Consider the following 18,569-nt stretch of genomic DNA (forward strand, 5'->3'; position numbering starts at 1 on the left):
GAACTAGAAACCCAACACAAGAAAGAGTCTGGAAAGAGCACGAATACATGGAGGTTAAATAACATACTGTCAAAAAATGAATAGGTCAACCAAGAAATCAAAGAGTAAAATTTAAAAATACATGGAAAAAAAAACTAATGAAAATGAAAGCACAATTGTCCCAAATCCTTGGGATGCAGCAAAAGCTGTCCTAAGAAGGAATTTTATAGCAACACAGGCCTACCTCAAAAAGCAAAAAAATCTGAAATAACCTTATCTCACAGCTAAAGGAGCTAGAAAAAGAACAAAATCAGCAGGAGGACAGAAATAATAAAGATGAGAACAGAAATAAATGAAACAGAAACAAAAAATATAAAAAGAGACCAAGGCACCTGGATGGCTCAGTTGGTGGAACATGGGACTCTGGATCCTGGGGTCATGAGTTTGAACTCCATTTTGGGTGCAGAGATTACTTAAAAAACAAAACCGGGATTCCTGGGTGGCGCAGCGGTTTGGTGCCTGCCCTTGGCCCAGGGCGCGATCCTGGAGACCCAGGATCGAATCCCACGTCGCGCTTCCGGTGCATGGAGCCTGCTTCTCCCTCTGCCTGTGTCTCTGCCTCTCTCTCTCTCTCTGTGTGTGACTATCATAAATAAATAAAAATTAAAAAAAAAAAAACAAGCAAAACCAATAATAGATCGCATCGATGAAATCAGGAAACCAGGAACTAGTTCTTTGAAAAGATCAATAAAATTGATGAACATTTAGTCAGGCTCAAAAAAAAAAGAGCAAGAGAGAGAGGACTCAAAATCAGAAGTGAAGAGGAGAAATAGCACTGCAGAAATATAAAAGATTATAATAGAAGAGTATTATGAAAATTATACGGCAGCAAACTGGGCAACAAGAAATGAATACATTCCTAGAAACATAATCTACCAAAACTAGAAGAGGGAAGAAAGAAAATTTGAACAGATCAATTACCAGCAAAGAAATGGTATCAGTATCAAAAGCTCCCAAGAAACAAAGTCCAGGCCCGGGTGGCTTCACAGGCGAATTCTACCAAACATTAAAAAAAGGAGTTACACCTATTCTCAAACTGTTCCTAAAACAAGAGTGGAAGGAAAACTTCCCAATTCATTCTACAAGGCCAGCATTGCACCGATACCATAACTAAAGACACTACAAGTAAAGAGAACTGAGGCCAACATTGCTGATGAATACACATGCAAAGTCCTCAACGAAATACTAGCAAACGGAATCCAACAATACATTAAAAAATTATTCACGATGATCAAGTCGATTTATTCCTGGGATGCAATGGTTGTTCAATATTTACAAATAAGTCAATCTGATACATGAATAAGAGAAAGAACTAAAACCATATAACCGTTTCAAAGGTTGCAGAAAACACATTTGACAAAGTACAACATCCATTCATGGAAAAAAAAAAAAAAAAAGAAAAACTCAGGAAAGTAGGTTTAACATACCTCAAAAATAAAAGCCGTATATGAAAAACCCAGAGTGAACATCATACTCAATGCTGAAAACCAGAGATTTTCGTAAGGTCAGGAACAAGGGAAGGATGCCCCTGCGCCACTTTTATTCGACGTAACACCGGAAGTCATAACCACAGCAATCAGACAAGAAAAAGGGAAACAAAGGCAACCAGATCAGTGAGAAAGAAGAAAAATTTTCACTGTTTGCAGATAACATGATACCATATGTAGAAAACGTTAGAGACGCCACCAAAAAACCTGCTAGAATTGATAAATGAACCCAGTAATGTCACAGGCTACAAAATCAATATACAGAAATGTGGGATTTGTATACACTAAATAGAAGCAGCAGAAAGAGAAAATAAGAAAACAAAGAGTTTCTTTTACAGTTTACACCAGTTTACACCCATTTACACTTGCACCAAAAATAATAAAACACCAAAGACTAAGCTTAACCGAGGAGGTGAAAGACCAATACTCCGAAAACTATAAAACAATCATGAAAGAAAGTGGAGATGACACAAACGGGCAGATCCCCAGGCTCAGTGGCTGAGAGAAGCAGCACTGTTAGAGCCCCCGCGCCTCCCAGGGTACACACGGCCTTAACTCAATCCCTATCATTACACCCGGAGCACTTGTGACAGAACTAGAACAATCCCAGAATTTATATGGAACCACAAAACCCCCCTAGGAGCCAAAGCATCGCGAAAGAGAAAAACGAAACTGGAAGTCTGACAATCCCAGATTCCAAGCTACACTGCAAAGCGGTAGGAAAACCCTTAGCGACAAGCGGCAGCGACAACGCCCCTGCCAGGGGCGATCTTCCAGCACTGAGGCTGCCCCCGCCCCCAGCACGGGAGCCACAGCACCTGTGGGAAACACCAAGCGCCAAAGGAGCAGGACAAAGAGCCGACGGGGAGGTAACAGAAGGGGGCCGAGGCCCAGCAGCTCAGCGGGGCACCCGTCACCCGGCCCCGTACACATGCGGCGGGAGGCCCAATGCACACGCCCGTCGCTCACTCCGTGTACGTCTGTGCCACAGGAGACTGAGCACGCCGGCGACACGGTGGTGCGTGTGCTCAGAGCACACAGGGACCCAGGCGGGACACATGTCTGCTGTGTGTGCCGTGCGTCTGACCACAAGCGAGCAGGTCGTGTAAGTCGCGTGTGTAGCGCACAGAGGTGGGGGCGCGCCAGCAGTCAGGGTAGGTTGGGTGTGTGCGGGTGCAGGTGCACACACAGCTCGGCCACCCGGGCACTGGCTCCTGGACAGGCGTGAGCCCGGAACTGCTCGTGCACGCAGGGAAGCTCCTGTGCACAGAGCCTCCCCGACACCCGGGGCTGCCACCCACCCGGCGCTGCGAGCCCCCGCCCCGTGGGTCCGGGCAGGACGGACGCGGTACTGACCAGGGACTGCAGGATGGCGTGGTTGGTGGCGTTCATGCACGAGTCCAGCGGGAAGGAGCACTCGCCCTCACAGTAATAGGCTGAGTAGCCCTGGGGGGCGATGACCCAATCCTGGCGGGTAATGGGAGAGGGTGAGTCCCGGCGGATGCCCCCTCCTGAGCCCCGAATCTAGCACCCCGTGCGGCATGATTCGGGGCCGCCCCTTCCCCTCCCGCAGCCCCAGGCCAGGCTGCCGACTCTCGGCTCCCTCCAGGCAGGCTCCCCCAGGAGGCTCCCCCAGCAGGCCCGGCAGGGGGCGGGCACAGCTCTGTCCCCCCCATGCCCACGCCTCCTGCAGCTGCAGCCCCAGCCTCTGTTTCCCTGTTGCAGAGCTGACGTGTCATGGCTGAGGATTCAGACTGTCCCCGTTTCCCCGGTTTTACCCCAAAGCACCTCCTCACACTAAGACATTCTCCCTTCAGAAAACACATCAGAACCTAACGCACAAGAAAATTAAAGTCACCGTAATGGGACCTCCCCCCGGGGACACACTTAGGATCTTCGGGTGGGGACGGTCATTTAAGCAAAGGAGGCGAATCGGAACTTACCAGCCAGCCCAGGTCCTGGAAGCTGACGTAGAGCTCGTGCCGCCGGCACACCTGCCGGCCATCGGCGCCGTGAACGTCATCTGCAGGGACAGAAGCAGGGGCTTTTCTGGGGTTCCTGCTCCAGGCAGCCACCACAGGGAGCTCCCAGGGCGGGGACACCCTACCGGGCACATTTGTTGAATAAACGAATGAAGTGAAACTAATGCCCTGGTGTCCTGAAGCCCATCCTGCAGCAGTGCTGGTGCCATGACCCAGCTCGAGAGCCTTCGCCGGCTCCAGGTGGCTCCCGATCGCTGCAGGGCAACCCTGCACTTGCTCAGAGCCTCCCCTGACTTCCAACTGCGGCCCCGCGATGCTCCCGTGAACAGCCAGGGGACCCTGGGCCACAGGTGGCTCCTCCTTTTCTGCAGAGACCCCTCCTGACCTCACCACACCTCTCCCGCCACACCCATTCCACCAGATGGAGGGGCTCCCGGAGGCCAAAGGGTGACCCCCCGTGGAGGGAAGGGGGCAGGAGGGCAGGGGCAGAGCAGGCCCATCCCTGATCCTGAGCGGCTCAGCCTGGTGGGACACAAACAACTGTGGATCCTCGGGGGACCCAGGGGTGACCTGACAGCCACCAGTGCCTGGAGGAAGGGGCACCTGAAGCTAAGGGAGACTTCTGGAAAAAGCCCTGGTGCCAGGGGAGGGCAGAGAAGGCGCCCCTGGGAGGCGGGGACAGAGGATGGTGGCCGGTCCTCGGGGCCCACGAGGTAAGCAGGTGTCAGACAAGTGATGGAGGGTGACCACAGGCTCGAAGCCGCTGAGGCCCCGAGGGTTCGGTCCCCGCCGCCGTCCTCGGCCCGGCCCAGGCCCAGGCCCGCCCCGGACCTCACCGAAGATCCCTGGGAGGCGGTTCGGGTGCGGCAGCTCGTTGCTTTTCTTTGGCGGCCTCCTCTTCAGGGGCCTCGCTGCCCGAGGGGTGCGGACGGGACCGGGGCTCGCCCTGAAAAAAGTGACCAGGAAAGGCTGCTTGGAGCGCGGCGCCCGTCGCCCCAGCAGACCGGCCAGGCCAGGATCCACGCTGTGCCCTGGGACGGAGAGAGGAGAAAGGCAGTCACTCGCGGGTGGGGGTGCACGGGGACGGCGGGGACCCTCCACCACGGCCTGCACGGTGTCCCCACCTGGAGGGACACGGTCCCAGGGGCACGGGGGGGGGGAGGGGCCTCGCCACCACAGGGTCGCTGTTTGTGACACCGGTGAACCCTCTACACGTTCGAGCACCTCCCACTGGTGACCTCAGGCCTCTCCACGGTCCCTGGACCACGTGCTTCCCAGGACGCCTCAGAGCCAGGCTGCCAGGGGCGCATAGCACCCCGGGTCCCACCTCCGTCCGAGGGCCCCGAGGCTTTCGGGGGATCGATGGATCTATAACCCAGGGGACTGGGGCGGCCGCCAGGTGGGAGCCACGGCTTGCTCTGCCTGGCACGGCCAAGAGCAGGGCGCTGAGTGTCCCCTGAGGCCCACAGGCGGGACACAGGGCAGCGGGGCAGAGACATCTGGCCAGAGGCCCAGGGCCAGGGTCCAGCCCACGTCGGTCTGAACCCAGTCCTTACTCACTTACAGGGTTAACCCCAGGTCTGTGGGTCACAAGAGAGGAAAGGCTGTGGGCAGGGACACGGGGGCCTCGGGCTAAGAAGAGGGACACCCGGGAAAATGGGACTTGATCCCGTAGCTGCTTAGAGACGAGGATGCCGTGAGAAACACGACCCTGGGAACGTCCCCTCCACCAGCAAGACTCCCTGGGCCCCTTGTCTTTCCAAATGTCCTCCTGACTTCTTAAAGATCTTTTATTTATTTGCGGGGGGAGGGGCAGGCGGAGACGGAGGGAGCCTCTCAAGCAGACTCCCCACTGGCGCAGGGCCGTGCGGGAAGCGGGCCCAGGACCCTGAGATCACGAGTTGAGCCAAACCCAAGAGTTGGCCGCTCCACCGACTGGGCCACTCGCCTCCTGGGTTTTTAATTGTCAAAGTGACACAACAGCAATGCAAAGTGGCCTCAGAGGGAAAATACCACTCGGAAATCTCTCCCCACTCCAACTCGGCATTTTCATTTTTCTGGAATGTTATCGTGTCAATCAAAGCTTTACACAACAGTCACCGTAATAGTCTCTATTTTTTCCAACTTTTTCACCCAACCATGGTCACTGCAATTAAGATGTCTCCACTCCGAGCATTTCAAGCCTATAAAACTCCTTTGAGAAAATATACATAATATTTGGATATTAGCTCCACTCCAGGCACGTGGGGTACGTGGTGGCTTTCGCGATAAAGACGAGTGGCCACAGGCCCCTTCATTTTCTCTTCCTGAGGAATTTCGTTAAACGACAGGAGCTGAACACTAAGTCCATTTTATGTTTCGTGTAACGCAGAGCCAACGGCTCCATTCCGGGGACACGTCACCTCGGGGTGGCCACCCTGACCCCCCTCCCCACGTATGCAGAGAAACACACGCGTTGAGCACACAGTACGCAGACGTGCACACGCACAAGCACACACGTTGTTCCATCGGCGGCCCTCCCGCGACTCGCCGTGACACAGCGCAGGTCAAGGGCATCGCCGGCCCCACTGCGGTCCTGCTCTGCTGGCGACGGGAGCCCCTAGACGGCCGAGCTTCGGGCCGTGTCCTCGGGCCAAGATGCTCCAACAACCAGTCAACCCGGACACTGACCTCTGACCTCACCGCCACAAACAGGTGCGCTGGACCCGTTAGAGGCTCCACTCGGGACGAATCCTGCCGGATCGAGGCCCCTGCTCTGGGCGCAGGCCCTTCCGCACCCTCCGGCCCACCTCAGCCTGCGGGGTGGGGGGGTGTGACCTGGGGGCCTCGCTGAGGGACCTTCAGGGCGCCGGGCTGAAAGCTGGACAGTCCCAGCCCTGGCCCAGGTCCGCTTCTGTCCCTCTGCTTAGGTTTCTCCGTCCTGGGGGGACGAGGGGCTCATCCCTCCTCTTCCCTTCCGGCGCCCTACTCTCCTCTAGCCGGCTGCGCCCGGGAAGCCCGGCCTGCCCCACGGGGCGGCTGGACAACCGTCAGGTACCCTCCCCGACGCCCCAGATGGTGCCCCACCATCCATCCCGCCCCCAGGCGGCCCCATCAGGGCGCAGGGCCCCCCTCCATTCCAGGGGCTGCCTTCCCTCAGGGTGAGGCCCCAGGGAGGCCGTTCACAGGCCTTCCTTCACCCGCAAGACTCCCCAGGCCTGGCCCACATGCTCCTGAGGGCTGTGTGCACCTCACAGCGACGTGAGGGAGGGTGCCGCGCTCCACGCCAGGCTGTGGTCTCATCATCACGCACACACATTTGCACGCACACACGCCTGCAGATGAACTCACTTTGTTCCACAGCCTCTCCTGGTTCTAAGGGAGCAGCGACACCAGCAGGTGTAGTGCTCCAGGACAGACACAGGGGTCTGAGTGCCCGGGGTGACACAGGAAGCCTGTGACTGGACATGAGGACTCCCGGAAGGGGCCTAGGGTTGCTTCTAGAAGCCCTCCTACCACAGGCCGCCGCCTCTGACAGCACAGGCTGGACTGTTCATCCACGGAGGCACCTTGCTCCCCGCCCTGTCCCTGCACCCCCAGGGCTCCGGCCCAGCTCCACAGCCTCGCTGTCCTTCCAGAAACATCTATTTAGCCGTGAGGAGAACGAGCAGGGAGGAAGAAGGGAGGCTACCTACCGGGAAACAGAATTTGGCAGCGAGATGAAAGGCCCCAGAGGAACAGTCAGAGGGGCCGCGGGAAGACGAGCTCACGCCAACAGCACGCCCTGCTCATGACGCACATTGACGCTTGTGGATTTTTCACGGTGCTGGTGAAGTGGGGCCCTGGGCACGGGGGTGGTGGCTCCTTCCTCATCACCCCCCACATCTCGGGGCCCAGTCGCCAGGGAAGGACCTTCCCAGAAAGCCTTGCTGCGGGCTCCTCCGAGCTGCAGGGAACTTCATGGAGTATCACAGGGAGGAAGGCCCCCGGGGGCCCCGGGACGAGCAAGTCCTCCTCAGGACCCACAGAACATACAGGACAATCGGCTGCGCTCTCCTCTTGTTTTTTTTTTTTTTTTTTTTTTTAAATTTTTATTTATTTATGATAGTCACAGAGAGATAGAGAGAGAGGCAGAGACACAGGCAGAGGGAGAAGCAGGCTCCATGCACCGGGAGCCCGACGTGGGATTCGATCCCGGGTCTCCAGGATCGCGCCCTGGGCCAAAGGCAGGCGCCAAACCGCTGCGCCACCCAAGGATCCCTCCTCTTGTTTTTAACTGAAGCCACAGCCCTCGTGAGAGAAGAGTCTGGGCGGCAGTAGCAAGTCTGAGACGCCGGGATAACCGGTCGGGCCGCCTGGCCCCACAGCTGTGCTCACCTCCTCTGGGTGAAACCCCAACGGGCTCAGACGAGACGCGTCCTCTGTGAGCAGGGCTTCCTTCCTGGGCGAGGCTGCCAGTGCTGCGAGGGTCCGAGGTGGTGACACGTGGGGGGCCGCCCGCTGCCTCGTCCACCGTCAGGCCGTTCCAGAGCTCGATCAGCATCAGGACGTCCAGTGCACGTCGCACCCGGCCCTCCCGGCGGTGAGCCGGTCCACACGGCGCATCCCGGGCGGTGGCAGGTGCACCTGTCCCAGAGTTGGGGTTTGCTGTCCTTGGTGCAGTGGTCCACGGGGCCACCACTCCGGTCCTGAGCCTGGACACCAAATCCACGGCACCCCCTTGTCTCTCACCTTCTTTCCGGGTATCGTCCAGTCGCCAGGAATCCCACGTGGCTCCTGGGACACTGAGGTGGACGTGTCCCCTCGAATCATGGCAAACCAGTCATCGCTGGAGAAAAACAGCCCCCGGGGACAACATGGACTGTCCGCTTGCCCACAGCGACAGGATCTGCACCCACCTCATCTTTGAATGGAGACGTGCAGAGGACAGTCCGAGCCAGGCTGACGCAGCTGCTGGCCAGAGGGGGATTCCTACGCCCAAACCGGCGTGCGCACCTTCTCAAATTCCGGAGCTGCCCGTGTGGGATTCAGGCCTGGGGGTCACCGACAGACTCGGCCTCTTCACCCTCCTCCGTCTGCAGCTTCACCGCTCACTGCCTTTCTCATATTCCCCCCCCCCCTGCCCGCCCCGTGTTCTGGGTCCACATAAACGTTAGGAATGTGGATGGCTTCTGGGGCAAACGTCCCCATACCCACGATTTCTTCCACCTCCACCACTGAGGTTTCTGCAGCTTTGCACATGGACACGTTGGAATTCCTGGCACTTCTTCCGAAGATGATGTTTCCTGCGGGGTTGGCCTTCCACCCTTCTGCCCGCAGAACCGGCCGCGATGGCTCGCTGCAGAGGACAGTGGCTCCCGTGACACTCCCTCACCTCTCGGGGCTGGCTCGTGATCGAGATGCTGCCGAAGGGCGCGTACCTGATGTGGGGGGCCTCCTCCTGCACCACAGTCCCGGAGGCCGTGTAGAACGCGGGCACCCCAGCACCCGCCACCCCCGCACGGATGCGCTCGGCCAGGGACCCCTGGGCTGGCAGCTCCAGCTCCCGCTCGCCCGACAGGGACTGGCTCTGGCACAGCGAGTTCTCCCCCACGTAGCAGCAGATGCTGCGGGTGATCCGCTCAGTCCCAGTAAGAGGCCCGGCCCGAAGTCGTCCACCTCATGTCGCTGCTGACCACACGCAAGTCCCTGACCCGCATCTTGAGCAGCGCCTTGCCAGGTTCTGGAATCCCACAGAGCCCTAAGCCGCCGACCATGGTCCTGGCCCTGTGCGTCGTGTCTCTCACCAGCTCCGTGGGATCCGTGTAGGAGAATCATCGCTAGTGACCAGGCTGCACACGGCGCCCTTGGTCTTGGCCAGCACAGGCCCTAAGCGGCCGGCGGGGACACAGCACCCCAGGGCCACCACGGGCCTCCAGAAGGCTGCCATCGTGGGCTCCACCTCCGGGCTCGGGTCCAGGTCAGGGACAGACCGCCAGCACCCATCACGGAGCAGGGAGGGCAGGCAGGGCAGTGACACAGGACCAGGTTCCCCCCATGTCCCAGCCCCTCATGCTCAGAGGGCTCTGGAAGCCACGTGCTTCCAGGCATGCGGGACCCAGACCCTGGACCCTGCAGCCCCACAGGGAGGGAGTGGTGCCTGTGGAGGCCTCGACCAGGTCACTGAGGGGCAGACAGACCCTGGGTCTGGGGGTTGGTGGGAAGACCGCCCTCTTCAGCCTACCACCCTGCGGGATGGGAGACGCATCACGTGGTCCCTCCTGGGCAGTCTCCTTCCTTCTCCATGGCCATCCCCTTCCCAGGACCTGCTCCAGGCCCATGGCTCTCAACCCACGTAGACGTCAGTGCTTCCCACACGGGTGCCTCCAGCACTCACCCGTCCTAGATGACGGTCCATCTGACGTTCCCCAGGGCTCTCAATAACATCACCCAAAGAGCACTATTGGTTTGCTCCCTCAAGCCCGCCCCTCCTCTACTGTTACTCAGGCAGGAGAAAAAAGATTCGATTAAAATGGCCCCTGGCTGGATCCACACTTTCCCCGATTCCTCCTCCACCCGCTTTTCTCCATTTCTGCCGCTGCCAACAAGCCCGTCTGCTCCTGCCGCACACGTGTGGCTCAGGGCCTCTGACTTGGCTCTTGTCCCGCATAGACTACTCCCCCTGCTGATGTCGGGGACGGGGCCTGTCGCATACATGTGGTCAAGGTCTTGTTCTACAACAGCTGACGTTTACAGAGAAACTGCGAAGACCCTGCAGAGTCCCAGGTGCCCAGGGCCAGTTTCCCCAGGAAATGTTGGCATTTGTCAGCACGGTGCATTTGTCACGACTAATGAACCGATGTTGCTGTCTGATGCTGCGCTAAACATGATGGGTTCGGACCTCATCCGTCTTCCTCAATGTCCTCTTCTCCTCCAGGGTCCCATCCACTTGTTACCACTGCTCAGGCCCCGTGGGCTGTTACAGTATCTCAGACCGTCTCTGTATGTGATGACCTCGACACGTTGCGAAGTACTTGTCAGACGTTCTGTAGCGTGTCCCGCAACTTGGGTTTGTCTGACGTCTCTCTCACAGTGAGAGGGGGTTCTGGGTTTGGGAGGAAGACCAGGAGATGAGGGCCCTTCTCATGCCATCATGTCAAGGGGACACAGGATGGACGTGACATTCCTGTGAGTGTTGATCACCTGCTGGGGTTGTGCGGTCAGCTTTCTCCTCTACTTCCCCCCCGCCCCGGCCCTCCTGGACTTCGGGAAAGCGAGTCACTAAGCGGAGTCCTACTGGGGTGGAGGGACCCCTCCTCGAGGGGCTGTCTCAGACGCCTCTTTTCTAAAAACCGGAATCAGATCCTGTCATCCTCCGCTGCTATGGAATACAGCGAGCTGTCAAGGCTCCAACACCGGGCCCCGCGTCACCCGCACTCAGCGTGCCCTGCCAGCGGTCAGTCTCCGTCCCACCTCGCCTTGACCTGCCCGCTCCAGCCACGGCAGTCCCGTGTGTGGCCCAGAAACACCCATCCTGCACCCGCCTTCGGCCTCTCCCTCTGCACTGCTGCCCACGAAGGAGGCTCTCCCTGGCTACCTGGGGAATGAGCGCAGGCGTGAAACCTCGTTCTACAGAGGAGGAAACAGACTGGGCAGAGAAGCATCCTGCCGAGGTCACCGGGGGAGAGCGCTACAGCGCTGGGACTTAAAGCCAGGCCCCTCTGATCCGAGTCTGAGGGTGTGATCCCTTCCCTGAGGCCCTGCCACTATGGACACTCCCCACTGCTCACACCGCTCCTGGCAGGGACAACATGGACTCTCTCTTAGCAACTCAAATGGTTCTGCAAAAGGAGAGGAGGGAGACCGTGGTGGTGGGGGCCTCCCACCATGGGAACCTCACCCTCTGTGCCCTGCTAAGGCCCCAGAGGGGGTAGGAGATTATCACCCAGCCACCGGGCTGAGAAGGGCCAGGCCTCTGGGGCCAGATGCGGGGGGGGGTGGGGGGCCACAGCCACCTCCCGCCAGCAGCTTCGGAGGAGCCCCCAGGAGGAGGTCTGCTGCCGGGCCTGAGCCTTACCATCTTCCATTTCCACATAGAGGCGGAGCCCCAGGTCCTTGTTCCGGCCCAACAACCAGCGGCCACTGGCTGCTGTCACGTCCAACACCAGCCAGCCCTCGTCCCCAGCTTGGAGCGTCTGAAGATCCAAAAAGAACAAGTCAGACTCCCTGTGGACACGAAAAAACAATTAACTGAGGGCCGGCACAGCTGCCCTTGTGTTTCCAGCCCCCACCTTGGGGCCCACTCGTGGGGCACCTACCCCGCGTGGCTCGGGCTGGGCCCCTCGCCTGCCTCATCTCACCGTATCTACCGTGGGAAGGTGTTGCTGTGCCCAGTAGGGACGTGGAAACTGAGGCTCGGGAGCTCAGTGAAACCGCCCACGGTCCCACAGCCAGGACAGCAGGGGAGGGATTTGCAGCAGGACAATGCTGGGCCTCTCCCCGCGGTGACGTGAGGCCTCCGGCCACTTGCCCTTCTGTCTCTGAGGGTGTGTCCCCTGGGAAGCTCTCATCCGTCCTCTGGGGAACGTCCCCTCCACGGCCAGGCCAGACACACCCACAGAGGCTCATCGGGAGGCGGGTGCAGGGTAGGCACCTGTTGGACTGCTCCCTGACCACCTCGAACGTGCTGATGTGCAGAGTCCTGTTGAGCAGGTGGGTGCTGGCCAGCTTGTAAATCCGGAACTCAGCGGCCGTGACCGCCTCCCCCTCCGGGATCTGGGTCAGGTCAAAGTGGAACTCCTTCCAGTGGGGCTCCTGGTGGCCCAGGGTGCGGTCACGCTCCACTGTAAGACAGAGCGGGGCTGCGGGTCACCTGTGTTCTGGGCAGAGCCGGGAGGGCGCTGGGGGCCTGGCGGCCTGGGTGGGGACGGCTCCCTCCTCCTCTGCAGAGGGGCCTGCTCCCAGGCCCCGCCTCCTGGGGCTGAGAAGGCTCCGCACAGGGCCCCGCACACAGTGGTGCCGCAAGAGCAGCCTCCGCCTCTGGCCCCCAACCCCAAACCCAGCCGGCCCTGCCCCATCCCCGCTGGCTCTGGGACCCCAGGGTGAACAGAGGCCACATCCCTCCTCAGGGAAGAGGAGCAGGCACAGAACCGAGTGCATTTCTGAGGCCAGTGTGTGCACATGGGAGCCTGGGGAGGGGAGCATTTGCAGCTGACACTGGGGCTGGGCCCCGTGGGGTGATGGCACATGGGCCACAGCGTCCCGGGAGGAGGACACCGCAGAAGGAAAGGCCAGCCTGCACACAGGGCTGAGGCACAGACGGCACAGGCAGGGCAAACAACAGCCTGGAGACACAGCAAAGGGCCAAAGGATGGAGGTCCTGCCTGGGGAGAATGCGGAGGAGGAAGGAGGGCCAGGGGGAGACTTGGCAGGAGCAAGGACGAGTGAGGGACGAGCGACCGCCCCTGGGGACACCTGGTCAGGTCCTGGGGAGGCTGGACGGTGCCATGACATGGTGGGATCTGAGCAGGCTTCCCAGGGGAGCTGCCACCTGCCCTGGCCTTGAAGGACGGGACAGAGTCTTGTCAGGTGGAGCAGGTGGCGGGATGGTATTCCAGGCAGAGGGCACCTGGTGGGCGCAGGTGTGGGTGCAGGGGCGCCCGCAGATCAGTGGTGGGGCTGGGCGGTGAGCCTGGCTGTGCTCTGGCTCCGAGCCCTAGGGGCCCGGGCTGTGCCTCTGGCCACTGGGGTTCAGGGTTCTGGGCAGCAGGGGTGCGACGTGGGTTGGGAGGCGGGGAGTGGAAGACAGATGAGGAGGGGAAGGTGAGGCACAGGCTGGAGGGGGCCGAGGCGGGCCCGGTGGCCGGCCTGGCGTGTCTGGACAGGAGGCTGGGGGGGGGGGGCGACTGAAGCCCACATGTCCCCGCTGCCCGGAAATGCCCAGGACGGTATATTTAGCAGCGTCTTACTTTAGCCTCCTGCCACTTTCAAAGGCCACAAATCTGTGTTTCCGGAAAGCAGGGGCGGGAGCCGCCCAGCACCTTCCCCAACCCCGACGCTGAGATTTTAATTACATGTCTGTGAGTCTTTTTAAAAACTGTCTCTCTGGCTACTGGGCTCAGTGACCATAAGTCACCAGGCTGGTGGTGGAGGCGGATGTGGGAGCACTTCCTGGCCTCGCGGTGGGGACCGGGTCCAGGGATGGACAGGCAGGCAGCTGGGCAGGGCGGGCCAGTGACACACACGATGACAGGAGGAGATGGGCTCCCGGCCCCGGGAGCAGAAGGAACGGGATGTCCAGCCTCTGACAGGGTGGGGGGCGCACAGCACGTGCCCAACCGGGAGCCAGGCTGCCCAGGGGCAGTGTGACCCAGGGTGGGATCCGGGTCCTCCCACGCGGGCAGAGAGCGTGGAGGGCAGGGCTCTGGACCCTCACCGAGGACGTGTGCCACGAATATGGACACACGTGTCCCCTCCGCCCTACAGACACACTCACGCCCACACTTGCAGAGCTTTGGTGACATTTTGCGGACTCAGGGTCCACATGGAGCACCTCTGTCACCTGGCTGTGTGAGGCTCCCGGATGTGCAGGACGACACAGGTGGAGGCCATAGGCCGTGACAGGGTGTGGCACAGAGAGTGAAGGAGGGTGGCTGGGGGGCGGCCTCCCGACTCCTCCCAGAGCAGCCAGCAGGGACCTGCTCCCCGGGCTGGGGGCTGACAGGTGGGTCCCCGAATCCTGGGCAAGCTCAGTCTGTAGGCCCAACGCGGACATCCTGCTGGATCTGGGGTCTGAGAGAATGACCCTGAGCCTGCCAGCTCCACAGGGGGACCGCGCTCTGCGGCCTCCCTCCTTGGCTGACCCGGGGGCCCACGTGCGCTGGGTCAAGGGAGCCTGGTGCACCCAGTTCCAAGCTTCCACCCTGTGGGTTTGTGAAACTGATGAACCGGCCAGCAGTTCAGCCAGGAGACTGCCACCCTGGCTGTCCCAGACGAGCACTGGGAGGAGGGACAGTCTCAGGAAGTCATGCTTTCATCAGAAGCTGATAAAGTTGCTGGGATGCAGCAATACATTGGACATGACTAGCTGGCCAAAGGGGAGCGCCCCGTCTCTGCTGGAACAGTGCATATGCCCAGCTTTCTAGCAGCTGCTTCTGTGCATTTAGTAAAAGTTTTTATTTTTTTATTTTTAAAAGAGTTATTTATTTATTAATGAGAGAGAGAGCGTGCACGTGCAAGCCAGCAGCAGAGACACAGGGAGAGGGAGAAGCAGGCTCCATGCAGGGGGCCCCACGTGGGACTTGATCCTGGGTCTCCAGGGTCAGGCCCTGGGCTGAAGGCGGCGCTAAACCACTGAGCCACCCTGGCTGCCCTATTTTTTTTTTTTTTTTTTTTTTTTTGTGGGAAGAGCAGAGGGAGAGGAAATCCTAAGCAGGCTCCATGCTGGATCTTGCAACCCTGAGATCATGACCTGAGCTGAAGTCTAGCGTCTTAATATACTTAATTGACTGAACCCCCTAGGTGTCCCAGAATAAGCTGGTGTTGAGGAGCAGCAGCTATTAGGATCTGGATTTGCCCCTACAGTAGTTGCTGGATGGGCAGCCCCTGTTCTCGCCCACTACCAGAGGGTTGAGAAGTATAGGTGCTCTGGCCTGTAGCTAGGGCTTCTGACCCTACCGGTGACCAGGTACTTTCCCTGGCTTCACGCTCTTCATCTAGTGGGGATACTAGCAGTCTTTCCACAAAGGGCCCTGAAAGGGCTTTGGGAGGGGCAGGCACTATCAAGTAGGTAGGAACTTCCACAGGAGTGGGGAAGGGGTGCTGGCCCCTGATCTCCTCACTTCATCCCTGTATCAAAGTGACAACATCCTGCCAGTACCAGGAATTCCTTCATGTGTGAATCTCGAGAGCCATGGGGGAGAAAAGGGAGACTTTCAATTTTCTTTTTCCAAATAAGAGTACGGAATAGAAGGTTCTGTAACATAAAAATACATTAATTCAAGTGAAAGGCATTTGGATGGTCTCAAGCTCCCTCCTATTCACCTCCTGACCCCTGTCCAGGCACTTGATCCTCTGGGCTTCAGTATCCACATCTGCAGAATGACCATTTTGATACAGGGTCAAGTGGAACTGCAAAAGGCCATGGTTGCTACCATAGTAGGTACTTGGTTCTGGTCCAGAAATGCTTCTACCATATTTCACAGGAGCATTTCCCTCTTGGTGCACCCTCCTGCCGAGCTTGCACTTCCCCAAGGTCTGGAATCTCCCAAAGATGCCCAGGCTCAGAGAGTAGCCCTTCAGAATCACCACCGAGGCCGTTCTGGCTCAGGCACAAAGCAGATAGTGACCCTTTACGAAAGCGCTTAAGATTCCAGAACATCAGAGCCCCAGGGACACAGGTCGTCACACACAATCCCCTTCCCCTTTTCTATACACCCAGAGATGGAACCCAGGGGTCCTGACTCCTGTCTAGGCTGCTTCCACCACATCAGGGCAGACCTCCACCATCTGATGTTGAAAGAACAGCATAAAAATCCAGTTGGAAGTGGCCTGTTGCTGCTCCCCCCCCCCCCGCCCCCGCTATTGCTGATGGTCTGCAGAGGGAATTTATGGGAAAGGCCAAGGTCCGTACAATGTGATTTCTTGGGTTTTCCCAGTAAATTTTTTTGGCTACCACTTGTGGGGTTGGGAAGTTCATTTCCCAGCCCGCGGGTAGATATGGCCAGGATGAAGGAGCAATGGGTGCTCCCTGCGTGGTATGTTCTGGATCCTGGCCTTCTGAGATATGTCCTGCCGGGAATCCTCTGTGGTAGCTCTGTGGGGGACCACTGATGCCTGGAGGAAGATTTCTTGGAAGTGAATTATTCCCCCCATCTTCAATATCTGGGCCAAGGATTTGTAATCTGGAGCGGGTGGGGGGGGGTGTTCCCATAATTTCACCTCCTTCAAAAAAAAATTTCACCTCCTTTGGGCACGGGGGAAAAGATCCTGATTATATATGCTCAGCAGGCTTTCTAAAAACATTTTTTTTTTTTTTAGCATTCATTTTTCCTTGTGACATCCAGGAAAATTAGTTTGTTTACTCATACACATTTGAATGCAGTGCTCCTTGTAGGCAGGTCATGATGGAGGCACGGGTGAGAACACAGCTGAGGACACGGAGTGGCCCCCCAGCCCCAGGGACGTTATGGAGTTTACGGTGCATGGGGAAGTCAGGTATCAAACAAGGGGAAGCAGCTATGAAGGAGGTCAAGGGAGGGGCAGGACTGGGGATAATGCAGGGAGGGTACGTGTGAGTCACTTTGTGCTTTTAACTTTATTTTGAAATAATTTTAGGTGATTTAGATTTTTTAGATTTTTTAGATTTTTTTTTTTTTTTTTTACACCAACCAGGGGTTTAATATAAATACAAACAGCAGAGAAAAACCCCAAAATCACACATACACTGTAACCAGACTGTTAAGTAGTGAGGACAAAAGGCAGAATTCTGACCCTCTGGCTCAGCCAGCCTCCAAATAAAATTAAAGATTGACAAATCAGGAAAACGAGATTGATGCTAAGCTACGGGAGGAGAGAAAGGGGTGTTTGCATGTGTATCACACAGAGAATGGCTACAAAATACCACAGGGTCAATGTCAGACCCTGGGCTGGGAGGGGGAGAGCAAAGTCCCTCCCCACAACTTGGCCAAACCTGAGCTTTCCTAGGTGCCCTGGGGCCTTGCCCCAGCTGGGAGGCTGTGTCAGAGGTAGGGCAGGACCTGTGGTCTCCCTCCTTGAGATCAGATGGTGGCTGCCCAGGCCTGCTGGGTTGGGGACTGACACAGGCTCTGCCCATGCGTTCAGGCTGCCTGTGAAGAAGACAGGGTCACTGCTTAACCCCTGCCCTGACTGTGGCAAGACCTTTGGGCAGGCTGCTTCTCTGAGGCGGCACCGCCAGGCACATGAGACCCGCACCCCTCCAGGCCCCTTTGCCTGCACTGAGTGTGGTCAGGACTTTGCCCAAGAAGCTGGGCTGCATCAACACTACATCCGGCATGCCCGGGGGGAACTCTGAGTGAGGGTTACACCCTCCCTAGGGCAACGGGTGTGTGTGGGGGGGATGGGTTCTGTGGCTGCTAGAACCCACCTCTGGTAAGGGATGGGCGCCTTGAAAGGATGTGCTTCCCTCCCTGGACAGGCAAAGGACTCCTGATAAATAGGACCCAGAAGATGCTCATCTCCAGATTCAGTCTTTGGAGGACACAAAGGCCTTCAGGGATATAGCGAAATTAGTGAAATCTTTTAAGAGAAATGAACAAGCAAAAGGGAAAATTGTTATTTGTATCTCCCTTGTTTCCAATTAAATAGTTTGAAATCACAAAAAAAAAAAAAAAAAAAAGTGATTTAGACAGAACTTTTCTTTGCAAGAATAGTCCAGAGAGTGCCCCTATGCTTGTTACCCAGCCTCCCCTAATGATAATACCATATATAATCAAACCATAGCGTAACTTCAAAACCACAAAACTGGTATTGATACAATGCTATTAAATTTCTAGAATTTTGCCAGGTTTTCCACTATTCATCTCTTGAATGTTCCTGACTTCAGTCCAGGGTCCCAGATCGCATTTAGTTGTAAGGCACCCCGTGTCTCCTCCGATCTGTAACAATTGCTAGGTCTTTCCTTTTCTTTCATGACACTGACACTTTTACTTATTTATTTTACTATAAGTAGGCTCCATGCCCAGTGTGGGACTTGAACTTACAACCCTGACATCAAGACCTGAGCTGAGATCAAGAGTCGGATGCCTAATGACTGAGCCACCCAGGCGCCACCCTCTAACATTGACATTTTTAGAGTGTTGGCCAGTTATTTTGTGGCATGCCTTTCAACTTCAGTTTATCTGATGTTTTTCTATTAGCTGAAATACGGAAGTGATGTCCACGTCTGTGCTTATCAAATTGGACAACACGTTAGTATTATTCCTAGTGATATTAATGGACTCTGATTAAGCTGCTGTCCAGGGATTCAAAGAGGCTCTGTGACCTGGGAAGAATCTGATAAAACTCAACAGTTGTTGATGTTATGGTAGTCTATGCCCTGAGAGGTGGGTTGGAAGCCACCTGG

At 57.3% G+C, this 18,569-nt stretch overlaps 1 protein-coding gene and 1 pseudogene across 1 annotated transcript in view; both read right to left on the reverse strand.

The window, feature by feature from the left end:
* LOC140594183 (bone morphogenetic protein 8B) overlaps nt 1–18,569 on the reverse strand; it is a 34,808-nt gene that overhangs the window by 8,091 nt on the left and 8,148 nt on the right. The window contains exons 2-6 of the mRNA XM_072723738.1: nt 12,120–12,309; nt 11,544–11,692; nt 4,345–4,539; nt 3,470–3,549; nt 2,883–2,993 (exon numbers count right to left, since the gene is read on the reverse strand). Of these exons, the coding sequence (XP_072579839.1) occupies nt 2,883–2,993; nt 3,470–3,549; nt 4,345–4,539; nt 11,544–11,692; nt 12,120–12,309 (725 nt within the window). The remainder of the gene's footprint in view (nt 1–2,882; nt 2,994–3,469; nt 3,550–4,344; nt 4,540–11,543; nt 11,693–12,119; nt 12,310–18,569) is intronic.
* Nucleotides 8,477–9,300, reverse strand: LOC140594313 (succinyl-CoA:3-ketoacid coenzyme A transferase 2, mitochondrial-like; annotated as a pseudogene).

This window comes from Vulpes vulpes, chromosome 10, assembly GCF_048418805.1.
Source record: "Vulpes vulpes isolate BD-2025 chromosome 10, VulVul3, whole genome shotgun sequence".
In the NCBI taxonomy this organism is placed as follows: Eukaryota; Metazoa; Chordata; class Mammalia; order Carnivora; family Canidae; genus Vulpes; species Vulpes vulpes.